This window comes from Macaca fascicularis, chromosome 6 (genome assembly GCF_037993035.2).
Source record: "Macaca fascicularis isolate 582-1 chromosome 6, T2T-MFA8v1.1".
NCBI lineage: Eukaryota > Metazoa > Chordata > Mammalia > Primates > Cercopithecidae > Macaca > Macaca fascicularis.
Genome location: NC_088380.1, coordinates 140,679,213 through 140,700,211, shown reverse-complemented (window position 1 = coordinate 140,700,211; position 20,999 = coordinate 140,679,213). Strand labels below are relative to the sequence as shown.

General features: G+C 42.6%; 1 protein-coding gene across 3 annotated transcripts; it reads left to right on the top strand.

Annotated features, from left to right (window-relative positions):
- The first annotated feature begins 1,508 nt into the window (after positions 1–1,508).
- On the top strand, positions 1,509–20,560 carry SKP1 (S-phase kinase associated protein 1). Of its 3 annotated transcripts, none has more exons than XM_045394907.3 (6): positions 1,509–1,605; positions 4,743–4,839; positions 11,469–11,542; positions 16,123–16,266; positions 18,835–18,975; positions 19,665–20,560. In XM_045394907.3, exons 2-6 carry the CDS (start codon positions 4,743–4,745, stop codon positions 19,698–19,700), a joined length of 492 nt encoding a protein of 163 aa, XP_045250842.1. In that variant the 5' UTR covers positions 1,509–1,605; the 3' UTR covers positions 19,701–20,560. The 3 variants fall into 3 exon arrangements, with proteins under 3 accessions (XP_045250842.1, XP_045250843.1, XP_065401967.1); XM_045394908.3 differs by having other exon boundaries at positions 1,509–1,774; XM_065545895.2 differs by having other exon boundaries at positions 1,509–1,848.
- Positions 20,561–20,999: the final 439 nt, after the last annotated feature.

Sequence of the window (20,999 nt, the reverse complement as noted above, 5' to 3'; positions counted from 1 at the left end):
ATTTGGAAAAGCATATACCTACTTTTACGCCAGACCCTGTGCTGGGGCCCCAGGCTAGCTGTATGACCTGACACTGCACAGTCCTGCTTAGGATGCTCAAGGAGAGTTTATAAGGTATCACCCTGCATACCATAGGCAGGGGAGCAAAGGGGCTCCAGTGGGCCCTGCCTAGGAGGCCTGAAGCTGGAGCTGCTGAGGGCAGGGCTGTGCTGCTGAGAAAATATCTGAGAGCTGCAGGCGTTTCATCTTCTGTCATCAGCTGTGGCACCTGGCAGACACTGGATACCACAGCTTATAGACAAAGACCTGGTAACTCAAGAAGCTGCTTGGCATTCCTGCCCAGTCCCATCCCAGAGGCACTGTACGTCTCCGGTTTCTTCAGGGGGCCCTGTGTGGAAGTATCTTTTGTCTTCCTGTGTCAGGGATACCATCACGTGCCTATTGGCTAGACGAGCCCGGCGCCCAGTCTCCTAGGACAGGGAGAATAACCTTCCCGAGCAGAGCGGGGTGGGGCTTTCAGACTACTCCCGTTCCTTTACTGCAGGCTTCATTCCATCGACCTCATCACAGCCTTCCTGGGAGCACCCCAGACAAGAGTTCTGTCCAGGCGGGGCCCTGGCTGCCTGGTTCACTGCCGAATCCCCAGCACCACGCCTCGCATGTCGGGCTCAGAGCATGTTTAGTGAAGGAATGGGTACCTATTGCTAGATGGAAGCCATCTCTCTAGATTTGGGGTTTCCCTACGACGATGGCTATTTTTGGCACGGAAGCCTCTTTAGAAGTCAATAGTAGGAAATAAGGGCTAACGGCACCTAACTGTGGAGTAATGTTCAAATCCTGGCTCTGCCACTTAACCGTTCCGAACCTGTTCCCTCACTGCAGAGGCGAAAAGGCTAACACTATTTCACCTCGGAGGGTTACTGTGGAGAATGGAGGCTGGACAAGCTGTATCAGTTCAGTAGTAAAACACATACACACAAGCGCCCCCCCATCCCCACCCCAGGAATGAACACACACACACCCGCGCGCGCACACACATACACCTCAGGAATGAACACACGCGCGTACACACACACGCAGCCCCTCCCAGGAATGAACACACACACACACGCGCGCGCGCCCCGTTCTGTTGTTCCCAGGAACACACACATAGGCGCACACACGCCCCGTTTTGTTTTTTCCAGGCCGTTTAGCTGGGGTATTTTACTCGGCTTAGGGCGCCCCTGCCTGAAAGACCTTTCTAGGCCAGTCAGGGTTCGGCACCCAGTTGATGAGAGAGCGCGGCGCTTTCAGAGCTAGGGAAAGGCGAAAGCTCTCCCGTTCCCCAACCCCCCGGCCAGCCGCCCCGGCAGCTCCTAGTCGCCTCCCGGCCTGGGCCCGCCCCGCCGTCTTCGGCCTGCCGTCAGGCGATCTCGGCGGCCAGCCCAGCCGCTGTGTGACGCCGCGCGCCCCGGGGTCCTCGGCGCCTGCGCCCTCTCCTATAAAGCAGACGCCGCGCCGCGCCGAGAGGCTGTAGTGGCTTCGTCCTCCGCTTTTCTGTTCCTCCGCTGACGTCTCCTAGCTCTCGTCAGCCTCCCGCCGGCAGTCTCCTTAACACCGAACACCGTGAGTAGCCGCCCACTGAGCTGGAAAGGGTCGTGGCTCCCGGATTGCATGCAGGCTGGCCTCACTGCTGCGGTTTGGGCCTGCCCGCGGCGGGCGGTGACTGGGCCTGGCCTTCTTTCGGGCCCGGTGGATCGTGTTGTCGACCCCGTTCTTCGGGAGACACCATCAGGTCTCGTCCACCCTCTCCGCCCCCGATTCAGCGAGGCCTGCTCTGGCCGCGCGTCCTCACAGCGCTCCATAAGTGTGAGCCGAACCCCGGGCTGGGCTTTCTCTGCACCGGCCGAGCGTCAGCCGGCGCAGGCTCGGCTGCAAGGCCCAGGCTATGGCCGGGGGCCTCTCTTGGCCTTAAGCCTGCTGTCCCGGGGACTAGGGCGGGGGTGGCGGCGGGGTTGTGAATGGGGGTCCCTTGGCTGTCGTGAGCATGGGCGTGTGTCGGTGTCTGGCTTTTGTTGTGGTCGGGAGGGAGAGCTGCGGTGGTGGTCTGAGGCCGCCCGGTTCTTGGCTGCCATCCTTTCTCCCCCGTGTCTGGCGTCACTAGCTACCCGTCGGTCCTGGCTAACTGTGTGCGGGCGCCGAGTTTCTGCACATAGCCGCCTGTTCCTTCTAAATATTTCTTCGCGTTGTTTTGCTATGACTTGGAGTCGTTGAAATAACTATTGTGATAGCAGATACCATCTTCAGAGTGGTGTGACTTGTAAGAGCTGTGTATAACTTAACTCGAAGTGTCTGGCTTTTAAAGAAATAGGATGTCCAGCTGCTTTGGTTCACTTTTAATGGGAACTTCACGTTTGGGTTTTAGGAACATGCATTTTTCCATTAGAGCGTCACAATAGAATGTATCTGTGTCATAGAACAATAGTCTCCTCCACTGTGCAGTCTAAAAAGCAGTGGCAGAATTTCGGGTCACTTAAAACGCAGGGGTTTTTTTCCCTTTATGATGTGATAGAACCCACTTTATGCTGGCCATGGAGAATTATTTACAAGTGCAGGAGCCTTTAGGCCTCTTTCTTTAGAATGGAATTGTTTTGAAAACATTTCAAATCAAAATTTCATCCATTATTACTTAAAAATTTTGCACTTTATTCTACTGTAACACTAAAACTTATCTTTTAGTTTAGTATTACCAAGTGCATCGAATTACAGATTTAACCGATTACCTACCTGCTATTTAGTAAGATCTCAACTCCCTTAAGAGTAACCCAATCCACGAATTTGACTATGACTAAGCACTTGAGTTATTTGAAAGAAATATGAAACGGTCGTCTTGCTTTTAGGGTAATTTTATCAACTGCATTGTTAGACTTGTGATTCTGCACTGTTCATTTCAGTACTATCTGATATAAAAATTACATGTTTAAATGTTTTATAATTAAAAATTGGACTCACGTTAAAATATTTTCTTTTGGAGATACCTTTTGTTGTTGTCTTGTCACAGGAAGGGTCCTCTACTCTGGGTCCTTCTTCATTGAGCAGGGACAACGGCATTATTGGCAAGCGCTAAGCAACATGGAGAAGCAGACATGTTTGTGAATTGCAAAGTGAAATCTGATTCTCTCCAACCATGGATGAGTGAGAGTAGGATATTTCAGTGGCTGGTTTTAAAACACGCTTTACTTTTTTGCTTCCTTTGCCTAAGAACCTGTTTGCTTTGGGGTTGCGGACAATTGTCTCAGAGAAGCTGAATGAATATTTTAACCGATGTAATGGGTCATAAGTCTTTGAACATAAAATGGGTGTGATGCATGTTTTAAATGCCAAATGATACACTTTTGTGAAAATATATGCGATTTTTAATACAACACACCTAGAAAACTTCAGAGGTACCATAAGTTAATAGTGACATCATTGGATTATGAATACTTGAGAAGCATGGGCCTTTTAAAAGTTGTATGTGAATTTTAAGAGGCCTTGAATTAATCTGTACCAGGTATTGCTACTCTTTTTGTTGTTGTTTTTCTTTTATGTATGTTTTCTTTTTTAAAAAAAGAATTTGAAGATGGTAAGAAATTGTTGGACTTTTAATTTTAAATTCCTTTTTTTTTTTTTTTTTTTGCCAGAACTCAAGTCCTTTGGAATTAATTGCTTAACTTTTTTTTTTGACACGGAGTCTTGCTCTGCCACCCAGGCTGGAGTACAGCGGCGCGGTCTCGGCTCACTGTAAGCTCTGCCTCCTGGGTTCATGCCATTCTCCTGCCTCAGCCTCCCAAGTAGCTGGGACTACAGGCGCCCGCCACCACGCCCGGCTAATTTTTTGTATTTTTGGTAGAGACGGGGTTTCACCATGTTAGCCAGGATGGTCTCGATCTCCTGACCTCGTGATCCACCTGCCTCGGCCTCCCAAAGTGCTGGGATTATAGGCGTGAGCCACCACGCCTGGCCTAATTGCCTAACTTTTTATGTAAGATTATCTTTTTCCTAGTGACTCATAATTACTCTGAGTTAATAAATGCATTTTCAGAGCAAGTAATAGGTTATTATTATGGAGCTCTTGACAAGAGATCTCAAAGTTGGTCAGTTGGACAGTCAGTACTGAAAGATAAAAAGCGCTCTGAAATGAAGCTTCTTACTAGATTTAGGGAATTGTACTCACATCTGCTTATCTTTAAATCATTTTATTCTTGTGTATATGGTCTTGCATTGCCTCAGACATAAATCAGCATATTCTGATTTACTCTCTGGATCTGAACTCATCTTCACAGGTAGGTCTCACTGTGGGGAAAATTTCTGTCTTATTTGGTAGCCTTGTTTATTTTGGACTGACCTTCCTTAGGTTTGCATGCAGTTAATTGTGGCAGTTAACTGCTCAAATGGAGTAGTCCAGTATTCATTGGGAGACGAAAGGCAGGAAGAAAGCAAATACAAATATGTATGTTTTATTAAATTTATACCAATAGTGAGTTCAGTAGGGCAGGCCTTAAAAGCTTCTGTTCCTAGTAGTTATACTTTGAAAAAAGTTAATAGAAATACTTGCAGGCTAACCTGTGAATAACTACTTTCAACAGTGTTTTACAGGATTATGTATTGTAGGTCCTTAGAACTTTGTGGTCAATAAGTTATAGCCTTCTGACGGACTGTAGTTGATGAAATATCATGTAGAACTCTCTCTCAAATTTTACATCTAATGTACTTGTTTTTAGATGCCTTCAATTAAGTTGCAGAGTTCTGATGGAGAGATATTTGAAGTTGATGTGGAAATTGCCAAACAATCTGTGACTATTAAGACCATGTTGGAAGGTAAGTTCATTGGAAAACCTGGGTGGGGAGAAATGTGTAATTTGAGATAATTTGTGAATATCAAGTTTATATGAGCAGCAGGCTGTCATAAGGTGCTTGAGAGTATAAAGAGGTAAAGTTTACATTTTTTTCTTTATAACTTACATTTTTCTGATACAAGTCATCCTTTCTGCATTGTCTGAATTAGTGAGGGTTCTGTAATTAAATGGATAAAATCATAAGGTAATAAACATTGAAGTGATTGCCAAGCCTTAGGCAATGGTTAATTTCTGTTCAAGTAAATTTGAATTCATAAGTTCCAGTGACAGAAATTAAAGTCTTTGGAAAAGAGATACCGTCCTATAATGGTAGCTGAATAGAACACCTTATTTCAGTGAAGGGAGTGAGCTCTGTGGATTGCTGTGTAGATTTTATTTATTTATTTATTTATTCATTCATTCATTCATTCATTCATTCATTCGAGACGGAGTCTCACTCTTGCCCAGGCTGGAGTGCAGTGGTGCAGTCACGGCTCACTGCAGCCTCAACCTTCTGGGCTCAAGCAATCCTCTCACTTCAGCCTCCTGAATAACTGGGACTACAGGCACGTGCCACCACATCTAGCTGATTTTTTTTGAGACAGATTTTTGCTCTTGTTGCCCAGCCTGAAGTGCGATGGTGTAATCTTGACTCACTGTAACCTCTGTCTCCCTGGTTCAAGCGATTCTCCTGCCTCAGCCTCCCAAATAGCTGGAATTAGAGGCTTACGCCAGCAAGCCCAGCTAATTTTGTATTTTTTTAAGAGACGAGGTTTCTCCATGTTGGTCAGGCTGGTGTCGAACTCCCAACCTCAGGTCATCCGCCCGCCTTGGCCTCCCAAAGTGTTGGGATCACAGGCGTGAGCCACCGTGCCCAGCCCCAGCTGAGTTTTTTTTTTTTTTTTTGAGACGGAGTCTTGCTCTGTTGCCCAGGCTGGAGTGCAAGTGGCAAGATCTCAGCTCACTGCAACCTCTGCCTTCCGGGTTCAAGTGATTCTCCTGCCTTAGCCTCCCAAGTAGCTGGGATTACAGGTGCACGCCACCATGCCTGGCTAATTTTTGTATTTTTAGTAGAGACAGGATTTCACCATGTTGGTCAGGCTGGTCTCGAACTCGTGACCTCATGATCTGCCTGCCTGAGCCTCCCAAAGTGCTGGGATTACAGGCGTGAGCCACCATGCCCAGCCTAAATGTTACCCTGGCTGTTCTCACACTTTTGGACTCAAGCCATCTTCCCACCTCGGCACCCCAAAGTACTGGGAAGAGCCACATTACAGGCATGAGCCACTGTGCCAGGCAGAATTTTTTATTTATTTATTTATTTATTTATTTTTTTTGAGACAGAGTCTCGCTCTGTCGCCCAGGCTGGAGTGCAGTGGCGCAATCTGGGCTCACTGCAAGCTCCGCCTCCCGGGTTCACGCCATTCTCCTGCCTCAGCTTCCTGAGTAGCTGGGACTACAGGTGCCCGCCACCGCGCCTGGCTAATTTTTTGTATTTTTAGTAGAAACGGGGTTTCACCGTGGTCTCGATCTCCTGACCTTGTGATCCGCCCGCCTCGGCCTCCCAAAGTGCTGGGATTACAGGCATGAGCCACCGCGCCCGGCTTTTTTTTTTTTTTTTTAAAACAAGCTTTCTCTTTTTGTCATTCCCCTTAAACTGCTACAAAGTATATATGCAGCATAAGGAAGCGAGTTAGAAAACAGTTCTTGAAACTCACTAGTTAATGTAGATCTCTTTTAAGTATTACCAGTGGGGTGATACAAATCAGTGTCTGGAATTGATGAAAAAAACTCAGTAGTATTGAGTGTTCTTTAGTACTTAAATGTCAGAGGTTTTTTACGTAGGGAAGATCAGTAGCTTATAAATACTTAAACGAAGAGAAGGGTTATATGCCAACATTGGTGCTGGTGAAAAGAAGGTAAGTGAGACATGGCCTTTGCCCTTGAAGAACTTATAAGCTAGGAGGGAAGCCAGACACAAACAAGGCAAACTTGTCACATGGTGTAATTAGCGCATTAATAAAGTTGCGTGCCAAGTGGCGCTGTGGGAACATCTTGGCTAGTGTTATGCTTCAGTCTTGAAGAGATTGTAGTATGTAGTACTGGTGAGGATATTTCTTCTATTTATTTATTTTTTTGAGGCTGAGTTTTGCTCTTGTTGCCCAGCCTGGTGTGCAGTGGTGCGATCTCAGCTCACTGCCACCTCTACCTCCGGGGTTCAAGCACTTCTTCTGCCTCAGCCTCCCAGGTAGCTGGGATTACAGGCATGCGCCACCATGCCCATCTCATTTTGTATTTTTAGTAGAGACGAGGTTTCTCCATGTTAGGCTGGTCTCAAACTCCTGACCTCAGGTGATCCTCCCACCTCAGCCTCCCAATATGTTGGAATTACAGGCGTGAGCCATTAAGCCCAGCCGAGGTGATATTTAAATCCAGTAAAATTAGGATGTTTTGGGAGATCATTCTGAAGTAAAGTAGACAGGGTGTGCTAGGGAAAGTAAAAATAAGGTTTTCAGTTGGGGTGGGATGGAATTGCGATACTGTAGTTGGTAGAGCTGAAAATGGGTTTGAGAGGAATGGAGAAGAAAATGACTTTAAGCTTAAACCATGTTTGAGATTCCTTCAGAAGATCTATGTAGCAGTCTACTAGGTGATTGAGTTTGTGAATATTGGCCCCAGAGTTAGACTGCTAGAGATAAGGAGACTTGTTTTATATATTGGGTTATGGGAGTTTAACTCTGGAAGATGATGATGTTGGAGCTGGGGTGCTAAAGAGTATAGAAGTCAGTAGTAGAGAATTAGTAAAGTAGCATTTGTGTAAGTTAAGGGAAAAGGGAACATTTCTAGGTGACTAGAGTGATTGCCAGATTTATATACTGTAGACTGGTCCTTAGAATTTCATAGTTAATAAGTTAGAGGACTTCTAGCTGCAGATACTTAGGTGTGGTAGAGGCAGAAGCTGAATTACAGAGATGTGTCTTCCGTTTTGTTTTTTAAGTGGGTGACATCTGTTTTCTGATAAAAGCTTAGAATTCTCTTTAGTAACTGGTACCAATCATGGTGGCCCTTAAAGTCCTGTATTCTGGTAACTTAAGATAACTTCTACTAAGTTGTAAACTGCTTGGTACATCCCACAGTCACTGTTCATCAAGTACCTATTGAATGAAGAAGTATGTTATGCTCACTAAAAAAAAGTGAAAGTAATCCAAGTGTCCCTAAAAGGCCAGGTGAGTAAGGTTTTATCCAGAAGATGTAGAAACTGATACCTGAATTGCTGCCTGAATACTTTGGCATTGAAAGAGTTCTTTATTTTATCTTGGTGCCTGACACTAATCTGTCCTGTGCTGCTTCAAAGAAGCATTTGCCAAGTTTAAAAACGTAGGGCATCTTGAAGACTTAGCATGCCAACTTTGATCACTGAAGTAAGTGGACTGATAGGCAGTTAGCAACAATTAAATTATTCTTTTACTCCATTGCCTTTGGGAATCAAGTGAATGGTTTTATCTTAAGTACCAATGGCTTACATAAGATTTTAGCCTCTTGAGGACTGGAGTCTTTTGAATTTGGCAACTTACTGCTTTTCTTGTTTTCCATCTGCAGTATCTCTGGTTATGGGTTTTATGTGACTTAGAAAACAAAAATAAAACCTTTTAATCCACAGGACAATCAGAAGTGAGACTCCTGGCACATTTACATGTGGATTGGATGATTAGTTCAGGTCCAGGGTACAGTATCAGGATAGAGATATCTTTCAGAAGTCCCTGAAACTGAATAGCTTAAAGGAATGACTGTTGCTACTTGTGCTTTTAGTCTGAAAGCAAAAAATACTGTACATCCTTAGTTTAAATGCTGGAGGATTTAAAGAGGATTGCTTGAGCCCAGGAGTTCAAAACCAGCCTGGACAACATAGCAAGACCCTGTCTTTACAAAAAATAAAAAATTAGCTTTACGATCCTTTACAGTCATAAAAGCCTTATTTTTTTATTATTATTATTTTTTGAGATGGAGTTTCACTCTTGTTGCCCAGGCTGGAGTGCAGTGGCACAATCGCGGCTCACTAATCTCTGCCTCATGGGTTCGAGCAGTTCTGCTGACTCAGCCTCCCAAGTAGCTGGGATTACAGGCACGTGCCACCATGCCCAGCTTTTTTTTTTTTTTTTTTTTTTTTGAGACGGAGTCTCACTCTGTCACCCAGGCTAGAGTGCAGTGGCACAATCTCGGCTCACTGCAACCTCCGCCTCCTGGGTTCAAGTGATTCTTCTGCCTCAGCCTCCTGAGTAGCTGGGATTACAGGCGTGCAGCACCACACCCGGCTAGTTTTTTGTATTTTTAGTAGAGAAGGGGTTTCACCGTGTTTGTCAGGCTGGTCTTGAACTCCTGACCTCGTGATCTGCCTGCCTCTGTCTCCCAAAGTGCTGAGATTACAGGCGTGAGCCACCACGCCTGGCCAATTGGTTTGTATTTTTAGTAGAAATGGGGTTTCACCATGTTAGCCAGGCTGGTCTCGAACTCCTGACTTCAGGTGATCCACCCACCTTGGCCTCCCAAAGTACTGGGATTACATGCGTGAGGCACCATGCCTGGCCAAAAGCCTTATTTTTAGTGTGAGTTAAGCCTCATTCCAAATTACATTTGGATCTAAACAAGCTGGTCTTCTGTATGTTTCCTCTGATATCTTAGTTCTCAAGACCAAAGTATTTTACATTTTATAACTTCTTTCTCTCAGCTGATGAAAAAGATTTCATACTTGTTCAGGAAAGACATAAGCAACTTGTTCCACACAGAGCTTTACATGAGACATTGTCATTTTACAGTTTCACTCTAAGCTGAGATAGGATCAGGGATAGGCATTGGTGGGAGGAAGAAGAGAGGGGAGATGAGTGAATCCATCCATGCAAGATGACATGAATTATTTTTGAATCTACTCTCATCTTTACCGCTCCACTGGAACTGCTTGTAAATAAAGCTCAGTGAACCCCATGTCATCAAGTGCATTGTCTGTTTTCAGTTCTTATCTAGACCTGTTGACATTATTTGATGCTTGATTATTCCCCTCTTCACTTGGTTCCTAAAATTCCTCTTAGTACTTACCTCACACCCTTCTGTCTTCCAGTCTTTAAAGCCTCAGGGCTTCATCTTTGGACCTCTTCACTATATCTATACACATCCATTTGCTTGATCATAGTGTCATAGCATTATAAACCATCTATACACCAATTCCCAAACTTACTTACAGTTCTGATTTCTTCTCTTGATTTCTGGACTTGAACATACAACTGCCCTTGGATATCTAATATTTTACATTTAGGAAACTAGAGCTCTTGCTCCTCTCTTCCTGAAAATAATAGTTCCTCTGACAGCCTTCCCCTTATCAATTGGTGGCAACTTCATCCTTTTCATGCCATAAACCTTAGTGTTAACTCTTTTCACATTCTACTTGCCTTCTGTTGGCAAATTCTATTGTCTCTACTTTCAAAATGCAGACAGAATTAGGTCATTTCTTACCACCTCCTTAGCTACAAACCTTGTCCAGGCTATCATCTTGTGCCTGGATTATTGATAGCCCCATAATTGTGTCCCTTAACTGATGTTCTTTAACTTCCTTACACATAATATTAACTCTTTCTCATATATCCTGTTGGAAAAAAGCGATTTCTATTTTTATTCGGATAATTTTTTTTAACCTAGTTTAAAAACTTTAATCTTGGGATCATACCATTATGTTTGGAGCTGCCTGCCTTGTTTTTGTCAGTGGCTGCATGATTGTGTGTGTGTGTGTATATGTGTGTGTGTGTATTTTTAGTGTTTTTAGTGTGTGTATGTATACACACATCTGTGGGTTTCAGATTTGAATAGATCGATATTTTAACAACTATAATAGTTTTCATTATTTTACTTTTTAAAATACAGTTCATCTGGAGAATTTGATGTAAAGGGGTAAGGAAAGGGTCCATCTTTAATTTTTTCAGATGGCTGCCCAGTCATTCAAGCCCAACTTACTAAATCACTTTTCCTCCTAATTAAGAACTTCTTTAAATGTAATATTCCTTTATTTGTCTACTCACACAAGTTTATGTAGTTTTGGGTGGTTTTATGGACTCCATCTTTAGGAGCCACCAATTTTTAAATGCTCCTAAGAGAGCTGTTCTAAGTAAAGTCCTTTTTATATTCTTTCAGACATGTCTTAAAAGTTACAGTCGTCCCTTGGTATCCATGGGGGATTGGTTTTAGGACACCCCTGTGGATACCAAAATCCACCAATACTCAAGTCCCTTATAATAGTATAGTGTTGCCATATAACATATGCACATCACCTTGTATACTTAAAATCCTCTCTAGATTACTTACAATACCAAATACAATGTAAATGCTATGTAAGTAGTTTTTATACTGTATTGTTTAGGGAATAATGACAAGGAAACAAGTCTACATGTTTAGTGCAGACACAGCCATCCATTTTTTTTCCCAATATGTTCGATCTGTGGTTGGTTGAATCCACAGATGTAGAACTCATGGATATGGGGGCTGACTCTTATGTTTTGAGACATAGCTTGGTTGGTATAAGTATTATAATGGAATTAGGAAATAGATATTTTCTTCTGGTTTTCTTAGATTTGGGAATGGATGATGAAGGAGATGATGACCCAGTTCCTCTACCAAATGTGAATGCAGCAATATTAAAAAAGGTAAGGTCTTTAAAGAGTTTAAGTTTATTCTGCTTAATATATAACACTAATTGATTAATATAAGTAATTCAACAATCTATGTTAGAATTTACTGCTTAAAATTACTTTTAAATTTGAATGTTCTTAAACACTTACTTGAATGATGTTTGTATGTTCTTAAAATATACAGAAAAAAGTTCTATCTGCTTTCTTGCCACAGTTGACTATTGTCATTTATTGGGCATCTGTACTGTATATACCTATGCAAACACTTCTCTAGGAAGGATGATCTACATGTAGAATATCTGGATCACAGGTTGGCTTATATACCTAAATTTTGGTAGATATTGTTAAATAGTCTTCTGTAAAGATACCACTTCTAGAGCATGGTGGAATTGAATCGTGACTATCTTTCTTAGATTTATAATTTTGAAATGACTAAAGTCGTAAGAAAGGAATATGTAACACTTTGTTCCCATTTCTGTCCTTATCTATTCCAGTCCCCTTTCCGATAGCAGTTTATCCTTTTAGTATTTGTAATACAGGTATTAACAAGTAAGTGTGTTTCTCCCCGCACCCCGCCCCCCCTTTTTTTTTTTTTTTTTTTGAGACCGGAGTCTTGCTCTGTTGCCAGGTTGGAGTGCAGTGACGTGATCTCGGCTCACTGCAACCTCTGCCTCCTGAGTAGCTGGGACTACAGGTGCACACCACCACGCCCAGCTAATTTTTGTATTTTTAGTAGAGACGGGGTTTCACCATGTTGGCCAGGATGGTTTTGATCTCTTGACCTCGTGATCTGCCCACCTCGGCCTCCCAAAGTGCTGGGATTACAGGCGTGAGCCACCGCACCCAGCCTTTTCCCCCATTCTTAAGGTAGCAAACTATACATTTCTATGTTTGTTTGTTTGTGTTTTTTTCCATATAACAAAATGAAAGGTGGTTTGTCTGTGTGGTTTTTGTTTGTTTGTTTGTTTTGTTTGAGATGGAGTCTCGCCCTGTGGCCCAGGCTGGAGTGCAGTGGTGTGATCTCAGCTCACTGCAGCCTCTGCCTTCTGGGTTCAAGTAATTCTCCCTGCCTCAGCCTCCCCAATAGCTGGGATTACAGACACCCACCACCACGCCAGCTAATTTTTGTATGTTTTAGTAGAGACAGGTTTTCACCATGTTGCCAGGTTGGTCTCCAACTCTTGACCTCAGGTGATCTCCCTGCCTTGGCCTCCCAAAGTGCTGGGATTACAGGTGGAGCCACCATGCCCAGCCAACCTGAATTTTTTTTTTGTTTGGTGTTTTTTTTTTTTTTTTGATCTCACTCTGTTGCCCAGGCTGGAGAGCAGTGGCACAATTTCGGCTCACTACAACCTCCACCTTCCAGGTTCAAGCAATTCTCCTGCCTCAGCCTCCCAAGTAGCTGGGATTACAGGCACTTGCCACCATGCCCGGCTAATTTTTGTATTTTTTAGTAGAGACGGGGTTTCACTGTGTTGGTCAGTGAATTCCTGACCTTGTGATCTGCCCGCCTTGGCCTCCCAAAGTGCTGGGATTACAGGCGTGAGCCATTGCACCTGGCCTTTTTTTTTTTTTCTGAGACAGAGTCTCACTCTATCGCCCAGGCTGGAGTGCAGTGGCACAATCTCAGCCTACTGCAACCTCTGCCTCTTGGGTTCAAGTGATTTTCCTGCCTCATCCCCTCGAGTAGCTGGGATTACAGGCACCTGCTACCATGCCCAGCTAATTTTTTTATTTTTGTAGAGACTTCCTGGCGCCACCCATTGTGAACCTAGGCATTAGTTTCTTATGTATCCTTTTAAGAGTTTTTTATTTTTAAATTTTTATTTTTTGTTAGTAGTGGTAGTGATTTTTTTTTTTTTTTTGACAGAATGTCACACTTTTGCCCAGGTTGGAGTGCAGTGGCACAGTCATGGCTCACTACAGCGTTAACCTCCTGGGCTCAAGTGATTCTCTTGCCTCAACCTTCTGAGTAGCTGGGACCGTCGGTGTGCACAACCACTCCTATCTCATTTTTGTATTTTTTATAGAGACAGGGTTTCACCATGTTACCCAGGCTGGTCTTGAACTTCTGGGCTCAACTAAGTCACCCACCTCGGCCTCCCAAAGTGCTAGGATTACAGGTGTGAGCCACAGTGTCCAGCCTATTATTATTATCATCATCATTTTTTGTAGAGATGGGGTCTCTCTATATTGCCCAGGAGGCTAGTCTTGAACTTCTGGCCTTAAGCAGTCATCCTGCCTCAGCCTCCAAAAGTGCTGGGATTACAAGTATGAGCCACTGCACCCAAGTTTAGAGTGTTTTAAATGTCTGGATAAGCAAATATTAATTGACATTTGTTTCTTTTCTTATATAAGTGGAATACTTCTTTTTTTTTTTTTTTTTTTTTTTTTTTTTTTTTTTTTTTTGACACGGAGTCTTGCTCTGTCGCCCAGGCTGGAGTGCAGTGGCCGGATCTCAGCTCACTGCAAGCTCCGCCTCCCGGGTTCACGCCATTCTCCTGCCTCAGCCTCCCGAGTAGCTGGGACTACAGGCGCCCGCCACCTCGCCCGGCTAGTTTTTTTTGTATTTTTTAGTAGAGACGGGGTTTCACCGTGTTAGCCAGGATGGTCTCGATCTCCTGACCTCGTGATCCGCCCGTCTCGGCCTCCCAAAGTGCTGGGATTACAGGCTTGAGCCACCGCGCCCGGCCATAAGTGGAATACTTCTTAAGAAGCTATTATTTATTTCATTAAAAACCCTTAGCTGGTCGCGGTGGCTCATGCCTGTAATCCCAGCACTTTGGGAGGCCAAGGCGGGTGGATCATCTGAGGTCAGGAGTTCGAGACCAACCTGGCCAACTAAAAATATTTTTAAAAATTAGCTGGGCATTGTGGCAGGTACCTGTAATCCTAGCTACTCAGGAGGCCGAGGCAGAATTGCTTGAACCCAAGAGGTGGAGGTTGCAGTGAGCCAAGATAGTGCCATTACACTCCAGCCTGGGCAACAAGAGTGAAACTCCATCTCAAAATTAAAACAAAAACAAAAACCTTTTGCTGGCCAGGCACGGTGGCTCATACTTGTAATCCCAACACTTTGGGAGAGCAAGGTGGGTGAATTGCTTGAGTTCAGGAGTTTGCAACATGATGAAACGTTATGTCTACAGAAGCAAAATACAAAAATGAGCCAGGCTACTCGGGAGGCTGAGGTGGGAGGATCGCTGAAGCACAGGAGGTCGAGTGAGCCATGATCAGAGCACTGCATTCCAGCCTGGGTGACACAGTGAGACCTTGTCTCAAAAACAAACAAAAAACCCATTGCTTGGCTTTTCCTTATTGAAATTGTTTCCTTTTTTTTTTTGTATCCTGGCAGTATAATTTCTTGACCCTGTCATTTTTTCTCAGCATTGTTTATTCCTCCAACATTTTGCTATGAAAAAGTTTTAACCATACAGAAAAATTGAAAAAATTTTTGTCACAGTAGACACCCATGTAGCCACTGCCTAGATTCTACAACTGAAAACACTTTCAGTATTGATTTTGGTCTTCATGCTGGTATGTATAGTCTAGGTAATCAGCTTCCTGAAACTTTATGAAGTAATTATTCTCCTATTAAGGGAATTTTGGGGGCTTTTCCTGCTTTGTTCCTACACCAAATAGTCTTACACATGTGTCTGGGGTATTTGGAATTTCCTGGTTACAATATATATACATATTCAGTTTTAACTGAGGAGTGCTGGATTAGCTTTCAGAGGGGTTATACCAGTTTATACTCTCTATAGAGTTCGTGTTTCCTTTCCACTGTTGCCGAACAATTAGTATCAGTTTCTTGATTTTTTTCAATCTAGAGAAGTATCCATAGTGTTAGTTTTGCTTCTGGTAAAGTTGAGTGTTCCTTGTGTTTGGCCTTTCAGATTTCATTTATTGCCTGTACATATTATTAACCCATTTCTCTATAATGATTTTTTTTTTTTTTTTTTTGAGACGGAGTCTGGCTCTGTCGCCCAGGCTGGAGTGCAGTGGCCGGATCTCAGCTCACTGCAGGCTCCGCCTCCCGGGTTTACGCCATTCTCCTACCTCAGCCTCCCGAGTAGCTGGGACTATAGGCGCCTACCACCTCGCCTGGCTAGTTTTTTGTATTTTTTTTTTTAGTAGAGACAGGGTTTCACCATGTTAGCCAGGATGGTCTCCATCTCCTGAGCTCGTGATCCGCCCGTCTCGGCCTCCCAAAGTGCTGGGATTACAGGCTTGAGCCACCGCGCCTGGCCTCTATAATGATTTTTTAAACATTTTATATTCTCTCGGCTAATCATTGTACATACTGCAGGTATCTTCCAGTCATTGTCCTGTCTAACTTTTCTTTTTGCATAGAAGCTTTTTAATGTAGTCAAGTACAGTACTCTGTCAGCATGGCTTGCTTTTATCTAATAAGATCTTTTCCCTTCTAGGGTTATAAAGATTCTTCATTTTTGCTTTTCAAGCTTGGCTGTTAATGGCTCAAGTCAACCTCTAGCTAGTTATTATTCCAGTATAGGGATAAGTTGTCCCAGCAGTGATTCGAATGAGTACCTTTTGACAAAATGCCACAGAGGAATAAAACTTTTTTGTTGTTGTAGGTCATTCAGTGGTGCACCCACCACAAGGATGACCCTCCTCCTCCTGAAGATGATGAGAACAAAGAAAAGCGAACAGACGATATCCCTGTTTGGGACCAAGAATTCCTGAAAGTTGACCAAGGAACACTTTTTGAACTCATTCTGGTAAGTTTTTAACGTGTAAGATAGCTCTATTCCAGAGCCTTTAAACACTTCTTATAGATTTAAAATTTGCTAACTTCATTGACACTGAATTTTAATACTCTCTAAATTCAAATGTAATGCCATATTTAAATCCACATATCAGTAACACACTAAATGTAAATGGTCTCAACACAGCTAAAAGGCAGAAATTACCAGATCAGAAAAGCAAGCTTAGCTATGCTGTCTATAAGAAACCCACTTTAGGCTGGGCGCGGTGGCTCAAGCCTGTAATCCCAGCACTTTGGGAGGCCGAGACGGGCGGATCACGAGGTCAGGAGATCGAGACCATCCTGGCCTACACGGTGAAACCCCGTCTCTACTAAAAAGTACAAAAAACTAGCCGGGCGAGGTGGCGGGCGCCTGTAGTCCCAGCTGCTCGGGAGGCTGAGGCAGGAGAATGGCGTAAACCCAGGAGGCGGAGCTTGCAGTGAGCTGAGATCTGGTCACTGTACTCCAACCTGGACGACAGAGCGAGACTCCGTCTCAAAAAAAAAAAAAAAAAAAAGAAACCCACTTTAAATATATAGACACAACTAGGTTTAAAGAATGGAAGAAGATACACTACACTAACACGAGTCAAAAGAAAGCTGGAGTAACTATATTAAAATAGGTTTGGAGGGAAAGAATATTACCAGGGTTAAAGAGGATTATTTCATATTGATAAGGGGATCAGTTTTTTAAAAAGACGTAACAGTTATAAATGTTTATCTGCCTAGAAGCAGAACTTCCAAGTGAAACAAAACCCAGTAGAACTCAAAGAAGTCCACAAAGTGACAATCATAGAGATTTCAGCACCTCTCTCAGTTAATATAACTAGACAGAAATCAGGATAACTTGATATAACACTATTGACCAAATTGTCTTAATGGACATTTATAAAACATTTTTTATATATATATATATATATATTTTTTTTTTTTTTGAGACAGAGTTTCACTCTTGTCACACAGGCTGTGTTGCAGTGGTGTGATTTTGGCTCACTGCAACCTCCACCTCCCGGGTTCAAGCGATTCTCCTGCCTTAGCCTTATGAGTAGCTGAGATTACAGGCATGAGCCATCACACCTAGCTAATTTTTTATATTTTTAGTAGAGATGGGGTTTCATCATGCTGGCCAGGCTGGTCTCGAACTCCTAGCCTCAAGTGATCCACCCGCCTCGCCCTCCCAAGTGTCGGGATTATAGGCGTGAGCCACTGCGCCTGGCTGAGACTTGTTTTATGGCCCAGGACATGGTCTGTCTTGGTAATATACACTTGAAAAGAATATGTATTCTGCTATCATTACATATAATGTTTTAGGCTGGGCACAGTGGCTCACACCTGTAATCCCAGCACTTTAGGAGGCCGAGGCGGGAGGATCACAAGGTCAGGAAATCGAGACCATCTTGGCTAACATGGTGAAATCCCGTCTCTACTAAAAATACAAAAAATTAGCCGGGCGTGGTGGCAGGCGCCTGTAGTCTTAGCTACTTGGAGGCTGTGGAGAATGGCGTGAACCCGGGAGGTGGAGCTTGCAGTGAGCCAAGATCGCTCCACCGCCCTCCAGTGACAGAGCGAGAGACCCGTCTCAAAAATAAATAAATAAATTAGCTGGGTGTGGAGACACGCACCTGTAATCCCACCTACTTGGGAGACTGAGGCAAGAGAATCGGCTGAACCTGGGAGGTGCAGGTTGCAGTAAGCCGAGATCATGCCACTGAATTCCAGCCTGGGTGACAGAGTGAGATGGTGTCTCAAAAAAAAAAAAGTCTATTGTAAAAGGATTCAAGTCATACAAAGTTTGTCTTCTGACTGCAATGGAATTAGAAATCACAAACAGAAAGATATCTGGAAAAATCTGCAACTACTTTTAAACTAACACATTTGCAGGTAAGCTACGGGTCAAAGAAGAAATAGAAAGTATTTTGAGCTGAATGGAAATAAAACACATGAAAAATCTGTGAGATACAGCTAAAGAATTACTTAGAAGGAAACTGATGGAATGAAATACCTATATTATTAGAAAGGAAAAAAGTTTCAGATCGGTGATTAAGCTTCCACCTTAAACTAGTAAAGGATGAAATTAAAGTAAACAGAAAAATGAGAATATTAAAGGGCAGAAATCAATGAAATAGAAAACAGGTAAACAATAAAGTCAATGAAACCAAAACCTGTTTTTTAAAAAGAGATCAATAAAGTGTAGTGCTTTAACTGCTTATTTTTGAACTCTTTAAGTGTGGACAAATATTTTTGCCAAGACCTGATGTGGTATTTGTGTGCATGTGTACACACATACACAACAGTAGTGGCTGTTATTTAACATTTGAGCTAGTATAGTTTGGTTAAGGAAGCATAGGGATGCAACATTATAGAGGTGTAACAAAGAAGGTCACATAAAAGTCTTTCACAGAAGAACTTAAGAGTGATTTATTCTCCCTTTAATTTAAAATTAGCATTTTAAGCTTTATTAGATATGGAATGTCAATCATTAACTTTGGATTTAGTTTAAAACATCAAGTATACTTTAAGGAAAACAACTGTCTCTTTACAGGCTGCAAACTACTTAGACATCAAAGGTTTGCTTGATGTTACATGCAAGACTGTTGCCAATATGATCAAGGGGAAGACTCCTGAGGAGATTCGCAAGACCTTCAATATCAAAAATGACTTTACTGAAGAGGAGGAAGCCCAGGTAGGTAGCACAAAGTTTTGTCTTTGATCACATGCTCTTAAAAAGGGACTAACGCCTATAACATGCCAGGAAAAGAGGTGACTGTATCAAGTAGTCTTGATACTTCAGGGATAATATGTACTTTATGTGTCTTAAACATATTCTTACTGGTCTGTCTTTATGAATCTGAACACTTAGGTGATACTGCATTTTAAGCATAAGAACAATTAGTTTTCAATGAGAAGAGCTCTAGTTACTGTATTAACAGTTACCAGTTTTGGCACCTGCAACTTTCTGTATAGACCATACATATCTGACTTCAGAAAAGCAAGCCCTATAGAGAAGTGTATGCTAGGGTACTTTAGAGTAACTTAATGAGGGGAGGAAATGAAATAATAGATCAGAATGATTTTGTTGACATGACTACAGACTGAAATTATGTGACTGAATTAACTGAATTTGCTCTGTCAACTTTAGTGAATTGCCCATTGCCTTTGCTTTGTTCATAATTTCAGCAGGGCAGAATAAAAACCGTGGGAGGCAAAAAAAGGAAATCCGGAAATATAGTCTTAATCTGATGTTATTCTAATTTTCCATGGGTTCTCAGTTCTGACTCAACTCACTGGCTATTGATGAATCAGTAGGTATTATTTTAAGTCTTAGGAAAGACTACTCAAGTTAAGGTACTTCCTTATATTCATCTCTTTTAGGTACGCAAAGAGAACCAGTGGTGTGAAGAGAAGTGAAATGTTGTGCCTGACACTATAACACTGTAAGGATTGTTCCAAATACTAGTTGCACTGCTCTGTTTATAATTGTTAATATTAGACAAACAGTAGACAAATGCAGCAGCAAGTCAATTGTATTAGCAGAATATTGTCCTCATTGCATGTGTAGTTTGAGTATAGATTCCAAACCTATGGCTGAGTTTCTTTTAGTATGATCGAAAGTTTCTTTTTTCTTTGCTCTGAATAAAACTGAACTGTGGGTTCTCTGTAAGTGGCATTTTGGGCTTTCCCTCTTTTTTGTAAAGCAATTTCTGCCTAGTTTATTGTCCAGTTAACTTTAGTGACCTTTTGAAAGTTGGCATTGTAAATAAAACAAGTTGCAAAAAAGTTTTTTGGAATAGAATTAACAAAATATTCTCTTTATTCATGAGTTGGAAACTGGAAAAAGGCTTCTTGAGGTAAATGTTCTGAGTGGAATTACTAGGATGTCTTCCAGCCTCCTGCAGTCAAGGAGTACCACTGTATTAGCCTGTATGTAGCAGGGCTCCCTTCATTGCATCTGAGGACTTGTTTTCTTTTTCTTTAATTTTATTTTTAATCCTCTTAGTTTTAAATATATTGCCTAGAGACTCAGTTACTACCTAGTTTGTGGGTTTTTGGGAGAAATGTAACTGGACAGTTTGTTAGCTTTTCAATTAAAAAAGACACTTAACCCATGTGGGATGTCATCTTTTTATAATCAGTGTTCCCACGTGGGGAAAATTATTCACACTACTTGCATGTAAAAAATAATTTAACTTTTATCATTAAAATATGTGGTAAAACCCAGAAAGCATCCATCATGAATGCAAGATACTTTCAATAAAAAGTAAGTTGTATAGTAGGTAGTTAAGTTTGCTTTTGTGGACTTAAATGTGTCTCTTCACTTAAATGGGTTGAAAGTGTATATATATTTGTTTAGCTTGAAAAGAGTTCATATCCTAGCTCACTGGAGGCTGCTGACATAACCATAACTTCTGTCCCTTCTAATTGTCATTTATATGCCTAACTGGAGCTAGTACTTTAATTTTTTTTTTTTTTTTTTGAGACGGAGTCTCGCTCTGTCGCCCAGGCTGGAGTGCAGTGGCGCGATCTCAGTTCACTGCAAGCTCCGCCTCCCGGGTTCCCGCCATTCTCCTGCCTCAGCCTCCCGAGTAGCTGGGACTACAGGCGCCCGCCACCTCGCCCGGCTAGTTTTTGTATTTTTAGTAGAGATGGGGGTTTCACATGTTAGCCAGGATGGTCTCGATCTCCTGACCTCGTGATCCGCCCATCTCG

Bases quoted from the DNA above. Each gene is read 5' to 3' on its own strand.
- SKP1 (XM_065545895.2), top strand. From the start codon at position 1,654: ATGCAGGCTGGCCTCACTGCTGCGGTTTGGGCCTGCCCGCGGCGGGCG. The intron at 1,849-4,742 runs GTGAGCCGAACC...ACTTGTTTTTAG, and splicing joins CCTCACAGCGCTCCATAAGT to ATGCCTTCAATTAAGTTGCA. The intron at 18,976-19,664 runs GTAGGTAGCACA...CATCTCTTTTAG, and splicing joins CTGAAGAGGAGGAAGCCCAG to GTACGCAAAGAGAACCAGTG.